General features: G+C 35.2%; 1 protein-coding gene across 1 annotated transcript in view; it reads right to left on the reverse strand.

Annotated features, from left to right (window-relative positions):
* Nucleotides 1–20987, reverse strand: part of LOC106636726 (uncharacterized) — a 512204-nt gene that overhangs the window by 70579 nt on the left and 420638 nt on the right. Inside the window, exon 7 of the mRNA XM_089592293.1 lies at nucleotides 19084–19643. Within this exon, the coding sequence (XP_089448419.1) occupies nucleotides 19084–19643 (560 nt within the window). The remainder of the gene's footprint in view (nucleotides 1–19083; nucleotides 19644–20987) is intronic.

A 20987-nucleotide genomic window follows, 5' to 3' on the forward strand; every position in this document is an offset into this window, starting at 1 on the left:
TGCTACGATCTTTGGTAAAAACTTATTGGTTCTATCTTCAAACTAATGGCTTGAGCACAAACAAATGGGACATCTACTTGTTGCTGGATTTCCAGCGATAGCATTAAGGCATTTTCCATCAAACATTGTTAAAAATACTTCAAACTTTGCTGAGACCTTTTTCTTGTTCAATAGAGTAAAGGAATAAGTTTAAGGATTTGAAATTTCGTTTTTTAATCTTTGAAATTCTTTGGTAATTGTCTCTTCATTTTCTTTTTCTATGGCGATTTAAAGCGGCCGACAAAATCTAACACTTTGTGGTGTGGGATTCAACTACAAATTTCTTTCTGCAAAAGAATTGATCAACATAGTCTCTCAAGCATAAAATTGAACAATAACTTTTCAATACTTAAAAGCCAGTGTTAAAAGTTTTATTAGCATTAGCAGTTCACTTCATATTTGTTTTGCTTCAAAAATTTTTTTTGTAGCTACATGACATTTAATGTTACGATTTTTTAAGTTATTAGCTCAACGTTACTCTAAAATGCGTACGGACTTATTTTTTATTTGTATTTTTTTTTTTTTTTTTTTTTTTTTTTTTTGGAAAAAATTATAAATCTTGTCTACCCTTAGTTATTTAAACAAAAATCCAAAATAAAGAACAAATGGTTTGATTAATTCATTAATCTGCATGAAGTATACTACATGAAGCCATCAGTATTAACCGATCGACAAACGACTTTTTAATCTTATAATATTAAGATATACTGAATAAAAAGTATTATAAAATAAAAATAAATCTTACCACTGAAACCACAGTCTTGCTTTGAAAGTAGTATATTTGTTACAAATAATTACGATTCGCTGTTGTATATTTTATTTTCAGGGTTATCGCACTTCTGATGTGCATTAGTATGATTAGCAGAGCTGTCAAATCCTCCAGTTACAAATAGCACTCATTTGTCAAGATCCTTTTCCTCCCAATCAAGTGCAACAACCTCACACAGACGCTCAACAGTCTTGTTGAGCAAACTTTGCAAAGGAACTACAGTTCCATTCTCAGACATAGCGCTATCTTTAGGAAAACATTTAAGCATCTCTTTACGGATTTCAACGTACGGCGGATAAATGGGAACGTTTCGTGATGTTGTATCTTTACGTAAATTTTGATTTTTTTTTTTTACTGTAATCGTTCTCAAGGTAAAGTGCTAAGGCAGATTCATTTGAATGTTTGACAAGAAAATTTTGTGAAACACTATTACTTAGGCTACCTGTTTCTTGCAAGTTACTCCGCTTTTCACGTAATTGTAAAGATAGTTTCACTAAATTAATATCACTCTCTGCCAGTTTAATAATGTCATGGGCTCGCTCATATAAAATTGTTTTAGAGGCATCAGATACTGCAATACGTTTTCTGCCACCTTTGGTACTGTGCAGCCTTTTCAATTTTTTGGGTCAACCACTTTGTACTCCTGAAACCCGTTTATTTTCCTTGGAGTCCTGGGCATTCTATAAATTTAAACACATTAAAAATACAGTTGTGAAAAATACAACAATTTTGACGGGAAAAATTATTCGTAACATTATAAATTCAACTATTTTTTAACAAAATATGTCTTTTTTTAACAAAACTCATGTTTCATCCATTGCCAACCTAAGAATAAAATTATTATCAGTGCTCTTATTAGTCAATTAAAAAACGATCGGTACATAATTATATATGCCTTTAGCAGTGGTGCCTCCCTATACGCAATGGTCAAGCCTCAAAAGTTGTCCTTGTCTAAGCCAAGAAGAATCATTGTATATTTTGTCTCATTTTTATGTGAGTCAATTATTCTGATGTTACCCGATGTGGGCGCAGACATAAAGGTAAAAAGTCTATATATATAAAAAAAAAATTCTAAGGATCAAAGAGAAGGTTTCTGGGGACTCCGTTAAAGCAAGTGGTGAGTAGTAGGCAATCATAATCGAGCAACAGTAAGGATGTCACCAGATGACTTCGTGTCAGAAACATATCATACCTGTGCGAAAATGTTATTCACATTAGGAGAATCTACAAACAAGTTAATATTATATATACACCATAAAAGTATCAAGGGGTGCACTTGGTAGTCGACTAATTTGAGAACTTTTTTTTCAACCTTGTCGAGGAATCAGCACAATCTGAATAATTCTAACGTGTCTATGTTAGTGTTTAGCTAAAAAGCTAGCTCTCCTTATTTTGCCTTTTGTCACGCAGACTTACGTGTACAAAGTAAAAAATTTACTTCCTTATAACTAAAATTAACTTGAAATTGACTTGACTTCTAGTACGTCCAATCGGAGCGGATATACGAATCTTGAAATCAACGTATACATATATATACATACATACACACAATTTTCAAGTATGTTAGATGTACACTGTGCTATTGAGCCTTATCCGAAATCGATAACATTATAGTTTACTCATTACCAGAAGCCGTTGTTATCAACTGATGCGTAACCTCTAAAAAACATAAGCTGTATGGATAATTCACATTAACATTGATGTATTATCTATAATACTCTTATTTAACTAACTACTTTATAAATAACATGTAGTTAATACTGTGTCTTCAAAGAATATACATAAAATAAGCTCTGCAGTTTGTGAATAGTTAGTAGAGCTTCACACATAAAAAAAGATTTATATAAATTAAAATTAATGGGACATAATTCAATAAATTTTTCAGCTAGGACATGCATTTTAAAAATAAAGTAGCAGTAAAAGCATCTTATTAAACTACTAATTCTAAAGTGTAGATATGTACACATCAAAAATTCTATATCACCGAAATAAAGGGTTTACAATAGCATTTCTCATTTAACAATTTTATATGTACGATCGGTGCATTTCGGGGTTGCCAATTTCAGAATTAGTAAGATCTTAAGTCCAAATTCCGACTAGAAGTGTGGAATTCACCGGATTAAATTCCAAATTTCACTCCAAAATGTGAATTTTGAATGAAATATTTTAAATTTCATCAGCTCTGAGAATTCTTTTGACCCCTTACAACATACCTACACTATCCATTTCGTGTACCGTAATACACTTTTTGTCACTTTAATGAACTTCTATATATTTTCAACGATTATAGTTAAAAACGTCAATTTTAAATAAAATATTTCAAATTTTATCAACTCTAAGCGTTGTTTCAACCCCCTAAAACCTACTTACACTATCCATTGTGTGTCCCGTACCACACTTTTTTTCCCTTCAATAAATTTTTGGAGATTTATAACAATTATAGTAAAAAATGTCAATTTTAAATAATTTTTTTATTTTAATAATTTTAAGGGTTGTGTTAACACACTACATCATACTTACACGACCCAATGTGTATCCCGTTTAACATTTATTGTCTCTTTAATGAATTTCTGGCGATCTATAACAATTATAGTAAAAAGTGCCAATTTTAAATAATTTTTTTGGTATTTTGTCAACTTTGAGGGTTGTTTTCATCCTTTTGAGGGGGATGTTTAGAATCCGGACTACTTTTCTTATATTCTATGTTAAATAAGCTGTTAGATCAAAAAAAGACCATCAAGATTGGTTAATTCACTTTAGAGATATTTTATTTCTAGAAAAAAAAACTAGTTTCGTCCCACTGTGTGTCGATTTCGCGGATCATTCGAGCAAGTAGGTAGGTAAGAGTGGAGAGAGGCTCTCACACTCTATAGACCAGCCAGCCAAGCGCAGTTGCAAGATTAATGGCGACGATGATGATGTGCCCGGTCGGTAGTAATCGTGGCGAAGCAAAGTCACCAGACACACGTGTGAGGTGCAATCCGCGACAAGTTACACGCACTCTGCGTACACGACGAAAATGTTATTCACGGATATAGTATTCAATGTTAACCAAAAAATAATTGACAGACGAACGAGAAAGGATACTGAACTCACCAAGTGGCATCAGCAGAGGACTGTCATCAGCAAGAAGCGAGAACAGAGTGTCTGAGCGCGCGCGGCACTTCCCCGAAATTCGGTAGCTTCCCCGCATTATACTTTTCTCTCCTGTCGGTCCAGAAGCACACTAATTAGAAGGCGATTTGTAATAGACACGCCCGTGCGCGCACGTCGGATTTTTTTCTGATGTGAACTGATCGGAGTATACACGACCGAGAGAGACTAGCGTATTAGTGTACCGATTTGAGACGGAACACGATAAAAATTCGTGAGGTTTTCTTTCTGCCTTTCATTGCTTAGAGTCAGTTCATCCACGTCACTATTTCTAAGAGTAATGAGTTTTGCTGCAGTTTCACCTTTAATATTTCTTGTACTTGCATGAGTGTACGTAAAAAATGTTTCTCAGGCTGTAACTCTCGAGCATTTTGTTTTATGATTGTTAGCTGTTTTTGTCCACAGCAGTGCACAGTCTTTTGCCTTTACCGAATTTCTCCTTGTAAGGCCTTCTTAAAAGTAATGATTGGCGCACACTTAATATTGTAATTTTGAAGGTTAAAACTTTTGTTTGAAGCTGAACTCTCTTTTAGCACACGTCCACACGAAATACTATTGTGTGTAAGATTTTAGTAGATATATAATTTGAAGGAATGTTAGAATAATAAAATTTTTGAGTAATTAATGAGAAAAATTAGATATTAACCTTCTGTTTATTAATTCCTTCAAACTTATGGCCTCGTCTCTTGACATATTGTCACCGTATTTAAAAGAGCTATAGATATTAGAAAAAGTATTTCTACAGATAATCGATGTAGAATAGCACAGATAAACTTTTTGAAAAAAAGGGATATACTCGTATGATTATATTTCTTCTCTTAAAAAGATTTAAAAAATGAAGTTCCTTAAAAACAAAATTTTTACAGCGACTTATATGAATCTGCTAAAAATGTATGAAATGCTTTTAAGATGCATACTCTTGGGCAGTATTCTGGTTTATACTCCAAGACTGACGTACTGTATCTTACTGTAATATTCAAAAATATTTGTTGTTATTGTATTGAGACGTATCAGTGAGACCCAGCTCTTTACTACACAACACCTAGCTTAACTTTGGATGCTATGCTAAAATATACAAAGGTGAGAAATTGAGACTTTTTGTTGCTCCTAATGTTTTTCATCACCACTTATAAGTCTATTTGATGAAATTAACATGTAATTTTAATTATAGGGTAAATAAGAATTGTTGAGTGACATAAAAAACTTTTATTAATAGAGCGAGGCACACGAGGTGGAATAAGCTAATGCTGCAATCTGTATACCAAAGCTAATAATTCCCATATGAAAGAAGGCTATCAAGCGAATAGAGATGAAAAACATTGATTGTATTATGATGTAGATAATTTATATAGATGGGCAATGATTCAACCACTACCTTATGAGGGTCTCAAATCGATTGAAAATGTGAACTCATTAGATATTTTAAACGTACCAGATGATGCTTAAATTGGTTGTGTAAAGTGGATCTATAGTATCCTAAGCATCTTCGTAACGCTCATAAAAATTTACCATTCTGTGCTAAGAATATGACATGGCCTGGGTACCAATAAAAGAAATTAATGACTTCTCTTTAAGACAAAAACTTTTTTCATGATTCACTACCGATCGCTAAAAGAAGCTGTAAGTCATGGTCTTAATACAACCAAAATTTATAGTCATGCAGTTTTATCAGAGTCTTTGGTTAAAAAAATAAATTGACTTGAACGGTGAAAAATGTCAAAAGGCCAAAAATGACTTTAAAAGGTGCTGTATAAATTATTTAATACTGCTATACATAGAAAAACTATTAAAAATGAGTACAAGCGTATTAATGTTAAGCTCGTTAATAAACGGGAGGAAAAATATGGTGCGGAGGTGTATGTTGTAAGACTGAATTTCTATAGTTGTAACTTATTTGATGAGCAGCTTGTAGCTGTACAATTATTGCATACTAATGTTTGTATAAACAAACCAATGTATTTTAGATTAAGTGTCTTAGATCTATCAATGATACTTGAATATAAATGTCATTATGATTTTATGAAAAGTAAAATGTATGATGATTGTAAACTCTTATACGCAGTCACTGATAGTCTTATATATCATATAACTAACTCAACTACAAATACTACAAATTTGTAACGTTATGTGTTAAGACATCGAGGGATTTGATGCATACTATTATTCACACAATCAATTTAATATACCACTCAATAATAAGAAAAATTTTGGTCTTATGAAGGATGAGTGTAATAGGAAAGTCATGTTATGAGCCAAAGGATTAGGGAGCAAAATTTATAGTTTAAAGATTCAAGATCAAAATTTACTGAAGAACGACAAACCTGATCCAAATTCCGTTATGAAAGTTAAGATAACTTTTGATAACTACGCGCTTCTGTGAAAACACGAGCATGACGCGTCATCAAAAAAATGTTAGATCACATCATCATGAGCTTTAAACCAAATGAGAATCATAAGCCGTGTTAAGTGTGCATGATAACATACGCTATTAACAGCCCAGTGTTAGACATACCCTACCATGGGATCATTTTAGCATAATGGAGGTGACAGCAACCAATGAGAGGGAAAAATTGAAGGAAGAGGTAGCCAATCCGGTAGAAGAAACTGCAAGGATAGTTACTGTATACGATCCCTCAAAAACTGACAGAGCACTAGCAGATAAGCCGATGTTTGTACATATGTAATGTATTAGTATTTTATTCTTACTTTCATATTTTTTGTTTTGTTGCAGATAGATCTTGCAAGTTGTAAAAAACTTATTACTTGATTTTAATATTAAAGTTTATCATCGTATTAATGAATATGAACATAACTCTGGAGCGAAAAGTACAGTAATGTTTGCAAATTTTACAAAAAAATCAAAGTACATTTAGACTCATCATCAGTTTGTACACAAAAGTTGTGCAAAACATGAAATTGATAGTATAAAAATGATTTTTAAAAAAATATAGCAGATATCTTTACCAAAGCTTTCGGTAGAAAAAAGTTTGGAAGGCTTACAAATATATTGAATGTGAAGTAGTTTTAGATACCATAATTGAGATTGTAATATAAACTTCAGGAGACGTGTTAGAATATAAGTAAATTTATATTAGTGTGGGGTATTCTCACCATACATATATTAAGTAAGAGAGAGAAGCTCCTATACCATCTAGTCATGTAACTATAGATAAGTACGGCTAATGACTCTGCGTAGTCAGTCTGCGTGTAACTGCTAAGACGAGCAGCTGATGTACTATACAGCATAAGATAATAAATACCTTACGAAGATACGTTTGAAGCTTCTGTTCAGGACACCTCTTAACCATTGTCCAGGCATCTGTGGGATATATCCCTATAAATAGTGAACCTGACGTGATAATGTTGACCCGTGCTCTCGAGTGACCAGCTTGGAGTTCCTGAAATATAGGATTTGTCTCAACACGTGCCTTTTTTCTTGCTTCTGCCTGCTCGCACACGGCGTGGTTGCTGGTTACAGCTTTTCTTCTGTCACGTTTTTGCTAAAAACTACCGGCATCGTTCTGAAATGAAAAACAAGAAACCAACCGTTGCAGGTACGAAAGGTCGACTTGGACTCGTGTTCCAATGTATGTTTACCTGGCTAACTCTCTTGCTATGTTACTCATTATTTGTAATGTGCATGCAGTACGAAAGAAAAAAGTTTTTCTCTCAAAAGAAATTTCGCATTTATTTGTAACAAACACGCAAGTGCTATAGCAAGTCATTTCGAAGAATTAAAAATACTAAATATATAACTGTGTTTGTGTTTAGGCGGTACCTCATGCTTTTTTTTTTCAAGGCACTTGCTTGTGTTCAGTAGCTCATAATCGCAAGTAACCAATTTTTGTAAACATGTGCCTCACAAGTAACATTTGTTTTCTTTAACACATGCATTTTTCTGTTGTTAATTAAGTGATATTAGCCTTTTTATTAACGCATATTATTTTTAATTGACAATTGTAAGTAAAAAGTTAAAAAAAATTTTTTTTTTAAGTGCGGACGATTCTAAATTTTTTATTTTTGTGTCTAAAACAGTAATTGTTGGGCAGATGAATCAACTTCACTCGCCTTTGTGTCTTTTCAAAAGTCGGTTTATTTAATTCGGTACAAGTAGAGTATCAAGTGAAAGAACACTGTGTAGACGAGACAAGACGTAGAAGAGAAAAAAACGGTGATGCCGTGTTGACTCGTTAAAGACGACTGACTCCAGACGCGCCCGCCGCTCGGAGGGCGCCACACACCCTGCTTCCGCTAGAGACCTCTCCAAAATGCAGGACGGGCGATTAGTTGGTGAGACCGGGCAATTCAAATACCGGCCAAGACAGTGGTCCGGACGGGGGTCAAACATCCCGCCCGCCTTGTTCCTGGAACAAAACAGTAGTCCCGCCCGCCGTACGCGTGTCATCTAGAGCATTGTGGACGGGTGATGAAAAACGCCCACTCGTGGTTTCGACCGGCAGGAGTGCGAGCTTGGTGACTGGCCGGAGGTACTCGCCAGTGGAGGTTCTGATGACGGCGGCTCGAACTAGCCCGTCGTGGCCTGGGTGCACACGGAGGATCCGTCCAAGAGGCCAGCGGCCGACCACGGAAAGGAGGGTAGGATCGAGGACAGCTACGACGTCTCCAACAGCGAAATTTCGGCGTGGCGTGGCCCACTTAGGGCGCTGTTGGAGGGCGTTAAGGTATTCCCGGCTCCAGCGCGTTTAAAACTGAGCTCGAAGGCTGCGCACAAGCTCCCAATGGGCAAGCCTGTCGGGGCACTGCTCTGCAGGAGGGGCCTCGATGATAGAGTTTAGAGGGGCTCCGGTAATAAAATGGCCGGGCGTTAGCACTTCAAGGTCATCGGCTTCTCCAGAGAGTGGGACCAAGGGTCGACTATTGAGCACCATTTCGATGCTAACTAACACGGTTGAGAGCTCCTCGTAAGTGGATGTCGGCTGCCAATGACACGTCGGAGGTGTCCCTTGACGGACTTAACGCCGGCCTCCCAGAGAACGCCAAAGTGAGGAGCTCCAGGCGGAATGAAGCGCCAATCGATACCTTGGTTAGCCAGGGTCCCAGGAGAGGACGGAGCTTGATGAGCGTCCGGGCGCCCGGCCCATGAGAACCCAGCCCACGACTGTGCGCTGACCAAAGATCTTACCATGCTGCATGGACTCGGGTTTGAGCAGACGAGGATAGACGTCAGCGCCGAGGAGAAGTTCAACCTCGCTCGGCTGATCGAAGGTGGGATCTGCGAGGTCAATAGATTCCCAAAGCTGCCGGACTGATGGATCCAAAGACATTGCAGGGGTGTAGAGCCCGAAGCGTTTTAGACACAGGGCTGACAGCTTGATCAAAGTAGTGTTGTCTCGTGGCACGAGGTTGAGCTGCACTCTCGCCGTTGACCGGACAATAGAATGACCCCCAAGTCCGGAGAGGCTGATGGTAGACGCCTCCATTGGCAACTCGAGTCGGCGGGACACTCGCGCTGACACTACGGTAACCTCAGAACACGGATCAAGGAGCGCTCTGACAATTACTGTGCATCCGGTGTGGCCACTGAGCTGAACAAGGGATGTTAGGAGCACCACTAGTCATTGTTGGGGTTTCGAGTTGCCATCACCGGCTTTGGAGCGAGCCTTGTCCTCGCGCTTGGCGTACTTCGCTGGGGTAGTATCGTTCTGGCGCTCCACGTGACGCTTCTGCCCGTCATGAACAAGACTGTGGTAGGTGGCGCGGCAGTGTTGGCAGACGGATTTGGATAGACAATCTTTGACGGAATGCCCCCACTTCAAACAATTGAAACAGAGCCTTTCGCGGAACACGACGTTCTTCTTGGCCGTCGCGTTTAAGCCCTGGAACTCGCTGCAGTGGCCTAGATAGTGAGCACCATAACAGGTAGGGCAGGTTAGCGAGCTTTCTTGAGTTGCAAGGGTGCGGAAGCTCCGGGTGGCTGAAGAGGGTGCCGTAGTGCGTGAGCTGGAGGGCACAGGAGCGCGTGTTACGCGAGAAGCTTCAACAGAGCGGAGAGCGTGACACTCGCTACGAAGGAAAGACGCCAAGACAGTAAACGTGGCTATTTTAACTTCTAGCTCCGGACTGGATGCCTCAAGCTTCTCCAACTCATTCTCCCAAGCCCGTCTAGTCGATGGATCCAAGCTCATGGCGGCGAGTGAGACGAACCAATCGTCACAGTGGTCCACAGGGCGACCTAGAGCGCGGAGTTGGTCTCGATGGCGCTCGAGGGTGTCCAGCAGTGTCTGCAGACCTTCAGCGGACTCTTCCCGCATGGGTTTGATGCTGCGCAACGCCGAGAAATGATCGTGCACAAGCAACCGGCGGTGCTCATACCACGTCTTGAGGAGGCTCCATGCAGTGCTGTAGTTGGTGCCAACAGTCTGAACGGTGTCGAGAGCAGCCTTGGCGTCCCCTTGCACGAGCAACTTTAAATAGTAGAGGCGCTCGGCGTCGGTCAGTTGAGACTCGTTGTGGACCAGGGCTTTGAACAGGTTGTGGAACTGCCAGTCCTCCCGCCGACCAGAAAACTGAGGGTTGCTGATGGACGGCAGTCTTGGCCCACGACGCTGAGTGAGATCGGTTGAAAGAGCCGGGAAAAAGGCGGCTTCAGCTGTAGGCGGCTGCGGTGGTCGTAGATGCGGGACCGTGCAGCAATATAGTCGGTCTCAGCTGAGGCGTACACATTACCCGCAGCATCTGCCATGGCGGTTGTGGCCGCTTCCAGCATGGCTACATGGCAAGCCTGGAAGTCACGCCAATACTCGTCAAGAAGCTCTAGCCAAGCTTTGACAAGACCCAGGGTCCACTGATTATCCTGGGTGTCAATGGCGGTCTGCGAGAATCGAGCCATGACGTTTCCGAGGGATCGCTGCGTCGCGAGCAAAGACGCAGTGCGGTCGTCCCTGTAAACGACAGAGAGTTCGATATGTACTCCGTTTAACGTATGTGGCGTGTACCAATATAGAGTGGCATGCGGCGCAGGCACGTGGCGGCCACGGCAGTTCATAACCTACACAGCGTCCCTTGACGCGAGCCTGGTATGCGACGCGGGCTCATGGCGGCCGCGGCATTCCCTAACCAACATACACGGTTCTCTGCATGAGGCCGTTTTTATTAATTTAAATACCGGCCATACAGTGGTCTGGACGGGGGTCAAACAGTAATTAATATTGTATTTTCATTTCTCTTTCATTTTAACCATAACTGCTCTGTACTTGTGAGTGCTAAGACAATAGTGCAAAAATTGTATACGCGATTATGTCCGAGAAGGAGGTTTTAGATTTGCAAGCCCATCTGGCAACAACCCAGCAACAAATTGCCACGCAAGATAATAGAGAACCGTTGCCTATCACTCTGCTATTAACGAGTTGATTCAAGGAAAACACCACGATTTAAAAAATGCATTAAAATGCCATAACGACTTATACATAACTGGGTTAAGCAACTCTCTAATGTCCTTCTTGGCTTACGAAACCTCGTGCACTTAGATACAGGAACTTCAACAGCAGAATATATATTTGATATCACCTTCGCTGTTCCTGGTGAGTTCTGTCTACCGAGTAGCTTTGCGCCAAATCCGTAAGCACTTTTTAAAGAATGCCGCGAGCACATGCGTAAAATCAAACCCGTTTCAGTCCCTCACAATTATAAACCGCAAAAATTCTCTTACAAATAGTTGCATACTTGTACTCACGTTCTTTTACGTATAGATGCTATTAAAACATCTGTATACGTGTCCATTTAAGATTTTAAAACGAATTTCCGACAAAGATCTTAAAAATGATTCGCATGGTACGTCTTATATTGTATTCACTTATCATTTTACCTGAGGATTTTGGATATTTTTACCATTTTTTTTTGCACTTTTTTCTAAGATTTTTTTTTATGCAAAAGTAGTTTCGTTTAGTGTAAGGCTCAAGATCTACACAAAGAACTTTTTTTTGGACAGTCTGAATTCTCATCAAGTGAGAGCAGTTTTCATCTAGTTTACTCACACTGTAACTTATTACTATTAAATAAACCTGTTTTTATATAAATGAATGTATATTTGTTTATTCACTAACTCAAAGTGAATATTGAACAATGTGTTTCAAATAATCTAATTACATAAAAAATTAAAATTTTAATTAATTTAAGTATAGACATTTTTGAGTAACTGCATAATACAAGTTGTGAACTGTTTCACATTTGTCCGAATCAACTAATTTTTTGTTGTATATAGCGAGTCCTTCATTCGTCTTCTTATAGGAGCGGAACAGAGAAATAAGGTCAATAAATCGCAGAAACAACGCGGCCCTGTCAACGAACATCTTTTTTAGATCGGCTTTCAATGCCTTAGTGCGAACTTTAACCAACAGTGCCGGCATTGCACAGTCCCAGCTTCATGGGCGGTCATGATTCGTGCTTTAAGTAGACCACAGTCAACAAATTGTACAAACAATCACTTGTCACCTAACTTCACTACCTATAAGGAACAGTACTAGATTCACTGATCAACTCCAATTTTCTATCTGTGGTATATCTAGGATAATGATAGTGAGTAGAATGTTCTTGCCTGTGACGTGACCTCTAAACTCGTTATCTCCAATTTTCATACATCACATGATATATTCCACGGTGAAGTTGAAGACTGAGATGGTACATTAGATGAATGAACAGTTAGTGGGTTTTCGTACCGATGAACGATAGAAACCGAATTGTTGCATCCACTGATGGCCCCAGTTATAATAATAGAAATGGCCAATCTGTCTAGAGACACCAAATAATTCAGACGTCTACGAGAAGCCTGCAGGATTGAATAGTGGTAATGCACAAAATAACATCAGTTGAAAGATAGGCACCTTTATTTAATATTATTTTACTAGTTACACAACTTTAGTATGACAATTTCTTACGTTAGTAATTAAACTGACCATTACTAGCATAAAATAATGAGTTCGAATGCCTTATTCCACAATTAATTTGAAATGCGATCACAGTAATTATAAATCAGTCACCTGTCGCTCTGCTAACACATGCATGCAAACATTAGTATTAAGCTAGAGCTTACACTTGTTTTGCCTCAATTTCAAGTTACGCGTATTCGTATACACCGATCTTGAATTATGCTGAATAGCTTTGAGCAAAAATATAGTGTTACGAGACTGTATCTGTAATAGTTGCAAGTAAGGGAGGTGGACATGACTAAGGTTATTAATGCAAGTTTTGAATGTTTACCTTTTTTTGTAGACAACCTCGCAAAACACCTTGATGATGATATTAGGAAAAGAGTACTGCGATGTTCATGTCACTCAGTGGACTTCGCTATTTATTTCATCACTCGCTTCTTGAAAGCATGTTACGATTCCCGTAACAAAGATGACGTTGACAATCGTAAGCATGTTGTGCCACTTGGTAGCCGATTCCGCCCCTTTACATAATTGTACGTTAGCTCACAACGCTTAGTATGCTTCAGGAGAATTAAAGAATACCTTACCTCGGCTTCACCTACTTACTAAATCAAGTAATATTAAATATTAACGAGAAAGGAGATTAAATCGATCACGTTGGAAGGAGCAAGAAGTTACCTTATGAAAAACCTTTTTATGCGTTCACGTGTTTTTTTCTTCCTTGCGTTTTGTACTCAATCACTCACCTCTTTTTATCACCACCTAACTACTACTATCCAAATCGAGTCGCAGACTGACCTCCATGCTTTCATCAGTGCGCGCTTATATACCCATCCGTACATACAAACACACTGACACGAACCCGTTCACTATGCGTGTTGCGACGTAACAGTCATACTATTTTGCTTTTTAGATACCCAACGAATAATATTTTCATACATTCGTATGCCAGCGTGTCGTTAATTTTTTATTAATAATATTTCCTACCCAATCAGAACTAATATAGAAATCTACAACATTATTCGAAAATTCCTTTTTAAAAACTAATTCAAAACTTTTTGTTAAGTATAAGTATTTTTAAATTTTCAAAGCATATTTATCATAAGCACCATCATAACAATTTTGAAATCTACTTAAATAATTAACACTAAAACTAATATTAGGTTTAGTTACTGAACTAATCCATAAAAGAGCTCTAATTAAACTTCTGTACTTAATTTTATCAAATGCTAATTACACAGGTTTCAGTTTTGAATTTGGTTCCATAGGAGTTACGTACAATTTAGAATTTATATCTTTTTTTTTTGCCTAAAACTCAATATAGTTTTTCTGATCATGAGTCATTTTTCTTTTCATATAATTATAGTGGATGCTAATACCTGAAAAATTACTTGTTCTACCTCGATATTTTATTTGAGTTATTTTACACAATAATCTTTTCACAAAATCTAACTTTTTTATTATTTTTACAAAAATCAATAAGTCATCCACAAAAAGAATAAAATACGCATTATTATAGTTGCTTAAAATATATAAGCACCAATCATGTTCGTTTCTCTTACAAATAAGACAATTTTAAATAAGATTCGAAATATTCATGCCAAGCTCTTGGGCTGTCTCTTAATCCATACAACGCTTTTTCTAATTTTAATACCTTATAAGAGCCACGATCATAGCCTTGTGGCTGTTTTACATCTACTTCAGATTTTACCTTGCTATTCAAAAACGCTGTTTCGACATCCATTTGTTCAATAACTAAATTATTTTGACAACAATAAGAGAGTAAAATTTTTAAAGCTTGCATTCTTGCAACTGGTAAACAAATATCATAATTTAAATGATTTTATTCATAACCTCTAAAACCTAATCTAGCCTTCAAAACGTCATTAGTTCTTTTTGTATCAGCACATTTTAAATCTAAAGCTTTTTTATCCCTCAGTTTATTTGCAGAAATCCAGATCTTATTTTCATCTAAAGAATACATTTCCTTATTTGTTGCTCTTTTTCCATTTTCTGACTCATTACTATTTATCACATCATGATAAGAAACAGGTGTCTCAGCATTTGTATAATTGACATAAATCATACTACTGTATTACAAATTTTCATTTCTATATCTCTCAGGCTCTGCTTTTTAACTAGTTGAACGTCTTAAATTAAAATATTTATTTTCATCATTGCTGTTTGCATTGAAATTACCACTTTTCTTTCAATTTTCATTGATTTCAACTAATTTTTATAATGTCGCCTTCTTATTAAGAACTAATACAATCTCGGCCATCTTCAATAATATCAACATGTCTAGCTACTACAATTTTATTATTCATCAAAACTCTAGTAGCAAAATTTTTATAACTCAATAAAATTTCTAAATCTGCTTTTTTGTCCTATTTTTAGATTTTTTTTCCTCGGATATTTTCACAAAATTTTTACCTACATAAATTTTTGTATTTTTAATACTAGTATTTTCTCCGAACATAACTTTAAAGATGGTTTTATTCTTTTCAACAGTATGCGTGGTAGTTCTATTTTTTAAACAAGCTGCTATTTTAACTTTTTCTGGCCAAAATCTATTATGCATCCTTGTCTCTTTTAATAAGCACCTAGACATATCAACCATGTCCCTTTTAAATTTTTCTGCTATTTGATATCGTTCACATACATAAGATGGACATGGTTCCATAGAGATACCTCTCTTCCTTGCAAAATTACTTCTATTTACATTATCAGATTGCTTTCCATTATCACATCTTAATTTTTTCATCCTTTTTTCTGTCGTACTTTCAATTAAATTAAAATAGTTAACACAACAATTAAATACCTGATCTTTTGATTTAATATAATAAACTTAAGCTTCTTTACTGACATCATCAATAAAACTCAATAAAATACTTCTTGCTATTTAAACCAGCAAGACTATGAGGTCCATTTAAATCAGTATGTACAATTTTTGGAATATCTGATACCCTTGGTCTGTCTTTATTCAATCTTAACTTATGCATTATACTTTCCAAATAAACTCCCCGTTCCAAAAAATCTGACTATAATGCCTTGGACAAAGCATTAAGCATTTGTTTATCGCACATTGTTGTTAAGTAGTTAAAATTGCCATGACCTAGTGTTCTATGCAATTTTTCATTTTCTGTCAACTTACTTTTTATCATCAAATTTGACTTACTTTTTATAATTTTACTAGTCAAATGGTAAATTATATTATTTTTCACGGTGGATATGTCACTAAAAATTTTCAATTTAATAGACTAAATACTACAGTTTTCTGATTTATTTTCATTTCCTTTTCGTGATATCTAAGATTCTTCTTGCTTTATTTACACTTAATATGACTATTTAATTTCTTAAGTTTATGTCATTGCTATTAATGGGTGATATACCACCGTCATCTTTTTCTGACTGCCTTTTTTTTTTCTAGGTCACTAGTTTTATCCACCACGAGAGCAGAGGTGTTAATTTGTCCAGGTATTGAGTCTGGCTACAGTTATAAGTAATTGAACTTGTGCTAACCTGACTATTAAATTTGTTCAACCGATTTTTCCAGATCATATAACTAATCCACCACACAAGCAGTATTGGCTGGATTCTCCTTGCCCTAAGCTTAGTCTGGATATAGCTATAAGTACTTACACCTGATTTGGCTCGACCATTGACTTAACTGCACGTAAGTGGGGTTATAGGATTACTTAACCAAAAATCTTGACGCGTTAAAATTATAACAAATTTTGTTAAATAAAACTCGGGCAAACACTTGAATCAAAATGTACTGGCTTGTATATTAGCTTATTTTATGGTACTACTTCTCACATAAACGCGTAAATTTGTAAACACTGTATTGCAGTGGTACCTATACTAACGTTTAACTATCGGCTATATTAATATTACTTACAGGCAAATAAAACACAGCATAAGAATTTTCTTCCGATTGAGAATCGTTTTTGTAAGGAGAGAGCATTCTCTAAAAAAATTATTTAAACTGTTCTCTACAATGCTTAGTAAGTTTGCTTATTCATTTGAAAATTTTCATTAACTTGATAAAAATAACTCAGTGCCGAAAGGTGAACGAAAACGTTTGGGAAATTTTTTTTAGTTGGCACCATTAAGCTAAATTCTGCGAAGTGACCAGGAGTTTAAGTGTTACATTCGTAAACATGTCATTGGATTTATTAAGAGCTTCACGTGATTTTCAGACCTTCTCTTTATTCCTTGGTAGGTAAATGATATTGTACACCTGACTTTGCACTGAGCATCTAATTTTCTCTGAGACACTGACCTGCTGAGAAATGTAAACAACTGTCATTGACACTTCTTTTGATTTCAGAGTTATTATTAAAATTATTATTTTGGCTAAAGGCTCCTTAAGGTAAATCTGTTTGTTGCTCTGTCTTATTAACTTTATTGTGCATGGATTTTAATTATTGCAGCAGTTATCAATTATCCCCTTTTACTTTAAAATTTTACCGTAAATTCGAAGTGTTTTATTTTGAGTAGTATTTAAAGAAAACGTATGTATAAACGTATATACGTAATCAGTTTTTTTCATTAGATTACGGAACCAGTTTTTATCGAAATAAGTGTTTTGAACTGTATTTAAGGTGGCTCATTACGAAACCAAAACACCTTAAGTATCAACGAAACTTGGAGGAATTATACTTGAATATGAACCGAATCACCTCTAAAAGTTTGAAGCTATGTTGCCAAGCAATTTTTTGAAAACAAATCTCTTAAAAATTCATGTTTAATTTGTGCTCTTATGAAAGACCATACAATACTGATTAAAAATGTGACGATATTTTCCAAAATTTATCTTAACTCTTTGTATAAAATTAGGAATTGAAAGTAGAAATCTTAAGCTTTTCAATGATATCGAATAAATTTGGGTGTGCTTGGTAATATTTTGATATTAGCTATCAAAAAGGTGATTACGTGTTAAAAGACACAGGTTACTTGTTCTATGGCAGCACGACGATCGGATGTTTATAGGTCTGATGGTCTGATGTCAGGCAATCAGATAGAACACGTGTGATGAGCCACCTTAAATGTAAAAATGCATACACGAAAAATATCTGAATGTAAAAAGAGTAACTCATTAAGTTTACCAATTAGGTTTTGCTCTGGAGATTCTTTTAAGTAATATTTTAAAGTGTACTTGTAAGATTTTCGATGAAAAAATTCCGAAGTCTCTAAATTAACTTCTTTGTATTGTAATGCTTGTCGATTATATTCATTTGTTTAAGCGTTATAAGTTTTTCGTTGTTTTCTAGTCTTGACGATGCACGTTTAAACTATGTCTGTTGCTTTTTAACATTTTTTTTGCCTTGTGCTTTTAAATGTATAACACTTTTAGGGCTGCAGTGTTGATAAGTCTTGTGCAAAAACTTGTTTGTTTCAACTTAAAGGTCTTTATCCATACATTACCACCGTTAGTTTAAAATTTTTCATCGTATAAGCATTTAATCCAGATAATAAGTTTTCTGTCAAACCTTAATTTTAGTTTTTTTTTAACGTTCAATAACTTCTTATAATATTTATATTCATCTACCCTTACGTCTTCTTTGCGATCATTTTTAAAAAATGTTAAAAAAATTTTTCTTATCCCTTTTTTTTTTTTTTTTTTACAATGAGCTCCAAAATTTAAAAATTTAGTATTTTTTTGTGCTAAAACTTGTTTTTTCGTACTCAATACTTGATTACTGCTATTGCTTGTAAGGCAAAACTCTTTTAAGATTTGGACAGTGAATGTGGCTAAAAATACATATTGCTATTTAACTTTTTGCTTTTACACTTTTTACTGTTAAAAGATAATATTGTACAATTTTATTTACATTTGAATACAAATGTCCCATACATTATACTAAAACCTTACCGTGTTAGTAAAAAATAACAACTTTATAAGTTTTCCTAAAAAATTATTGAGATTTGTGTATCTCTCGTATTGTTTACACAAGCTAATATCCATGTCTATTGGTTCCATATACATTTATTGCACAATTTAATCTCAAGATTTCAAGTTTCACTAACTACTACTACATTCTAAGAAATGGAAGAAAATTTTTCTCAATGTTATTAGAATTTTCAGAAACATAAGAGACTTTTCTGATTTTAAGGAATTCGTCAAATTCTTATCTTTATTTACTGTATGCTGTTGAAAGGTAGACTTAATAAAAAATAGGTAGGACTAAATGTGTTTGTACGCTTAACTTTAGGAAAACTTCGACTTACCAATTGTAACGTAGCCGAGAAAAATCGGGCTATCTCACAAGATTTTTCTTTTTCAAGGAAATTATAAAATGTTATTTCATGATTGTATTTTTGTAACTGGTTTAAAATACGCGTCTCATATTCATGACTTTGGAAAGGTGGTCTACTTTTCGCTTGTATTACTTTGAATTTGATATCTTGATGCCAATTAGCAACATTGTAATCATCTTTGGTTAGCAGATTAAATTCTTTATTAATTTCTTTTATCTTATTTCTGATAAGGTGTCCAACGTACCAGGACTTTTTACATCTCTTTACAGATTTATTTTTTGTTGTATGTCTGTTTTGGTTACAATATGGCATAGAATGAGCCATTAATGAATTATTCGAAAAAAATATTGAAGAATCAGATGAAATGTTTCTGATTGTGATTGATTTTCTGCAATTGTATTCTTTATCATAATCTGGATACAGCTCAACAAGATCCATAGTAACGGCCAATGCTGGTTGGTAACTTATGGCAAAGCACTTTTTTGTAATTTTTGGTTCACTATCTAAGGTCCTTAATTCTTCTTTCTTATCTGAAATTGAAGGACGTTCACAAAAGATAAAAAAACGTCTAAAGAGTTTTACATACTAAAAAATGAAAAACAACATTACTATTTATCTACATAAACTTATTCAATAATATATTATACAGTATAATGGGGCATTCAAACAGCCAAACTGCAGTATTTTATACAAGCAATAAATTTTGTTATTATCATCATGTTATAAGATAAAGGTAAAAATCTACTTTATTCATGAAGTATTAGAGTATAGGATGCAAGGGGGCATTGTTTATCACCTAAAAGTTCATATACACTTAATATACACTGTTTATTTACATTTATATCCATTTATTTGTTTTATTCTTTCTTAAAATAATTTACAATAATGCATTAAATATGCTAAGTTAAAATTTAAAGTCAGCGCAAAGCATGTAATGTGCACTGACAAATACACACAAAAAGCTAGATAAGACATGCGCAAGGATTATTGGCGAGTATGTATAACCGATAACAATAAGTGATTCTTAGAACCAGTAATTGTTTGAGTGTGAATTTTACCAAGAAACAATACTGATTTAAAAAATTTATCATTAGTTGTGTAGTTTAAGAATAACTAGAACAATACGTTATTTCAAACTTTTTTCATGTAAGTCAAAACTTAGATCTTTAATGGCAGTATAAAATGTTAATTGCGGATCTCTTATTTCTGTTAAACTAATGCAGTAGGATTCATTATAATCATATATTCAAACCACCAATACTTTCCTATCGATATTAAAATAAGCTTTGGGACATTCATCACAGTAAGCAAGGAGAGTTGTTGCAAATATAACTTATCAGTTTCTCTAAAAACTAATTACTACACAAATTTAATGGTATTGTGTCTTGCAAAAAAAATTGGACAAATTCTACAGACCACTTTCATATACATTTTGTTATTATGTGACTTCTCTATAAGATTACATATTGAATTAAAGTTCTTTCAATACTTAACATCTAAAAAACGGTGTTGTGAAATAGTCTCAAACTTTACTTGAAATTTTTTTAAATCCTTACGAAGATTTTGTTGGAATTTCAGAAAGATCCTACAAAAAACGTTATACGTGATGAAGATCCTTGAGGAATCGAATTAAAATATACAGTAACAGGAATATGGAATAAACTATTTTTTGAAAAATAGTTAACTCTTATTGGAAAGTAGAAATACTCTTATAACTTTTTTCTGCAACTGTAAATTTTTTTTTATGTTGCAACCTTTACTGACATGAAGACAAAAATGTCATTATATGTAGTTAGGATTTTATATTTCATTTCAGTGTTTTCTATTCAACAACTTTTAACATTTTTTTAAACATCTTGAAATCTGAAAAATCT

Source organism: Copidosoma floridanum, unplaced genomic scaffold (genome assembly GCF_036245765.1).
Source record: "Copidosoma floridanum isolate Cflo_tuat_1 unplaced genomic scaffold, Cflo_Japanese_pri ptg000015l, whole genome shotgun sequence".
Taxonomy (NCBI): Eukaryota; Metazoa; Arthropoda; class Insecta; order Hymenoptera; family Encyrtidae; genus Copidosoma; species Copidosoma floridanum.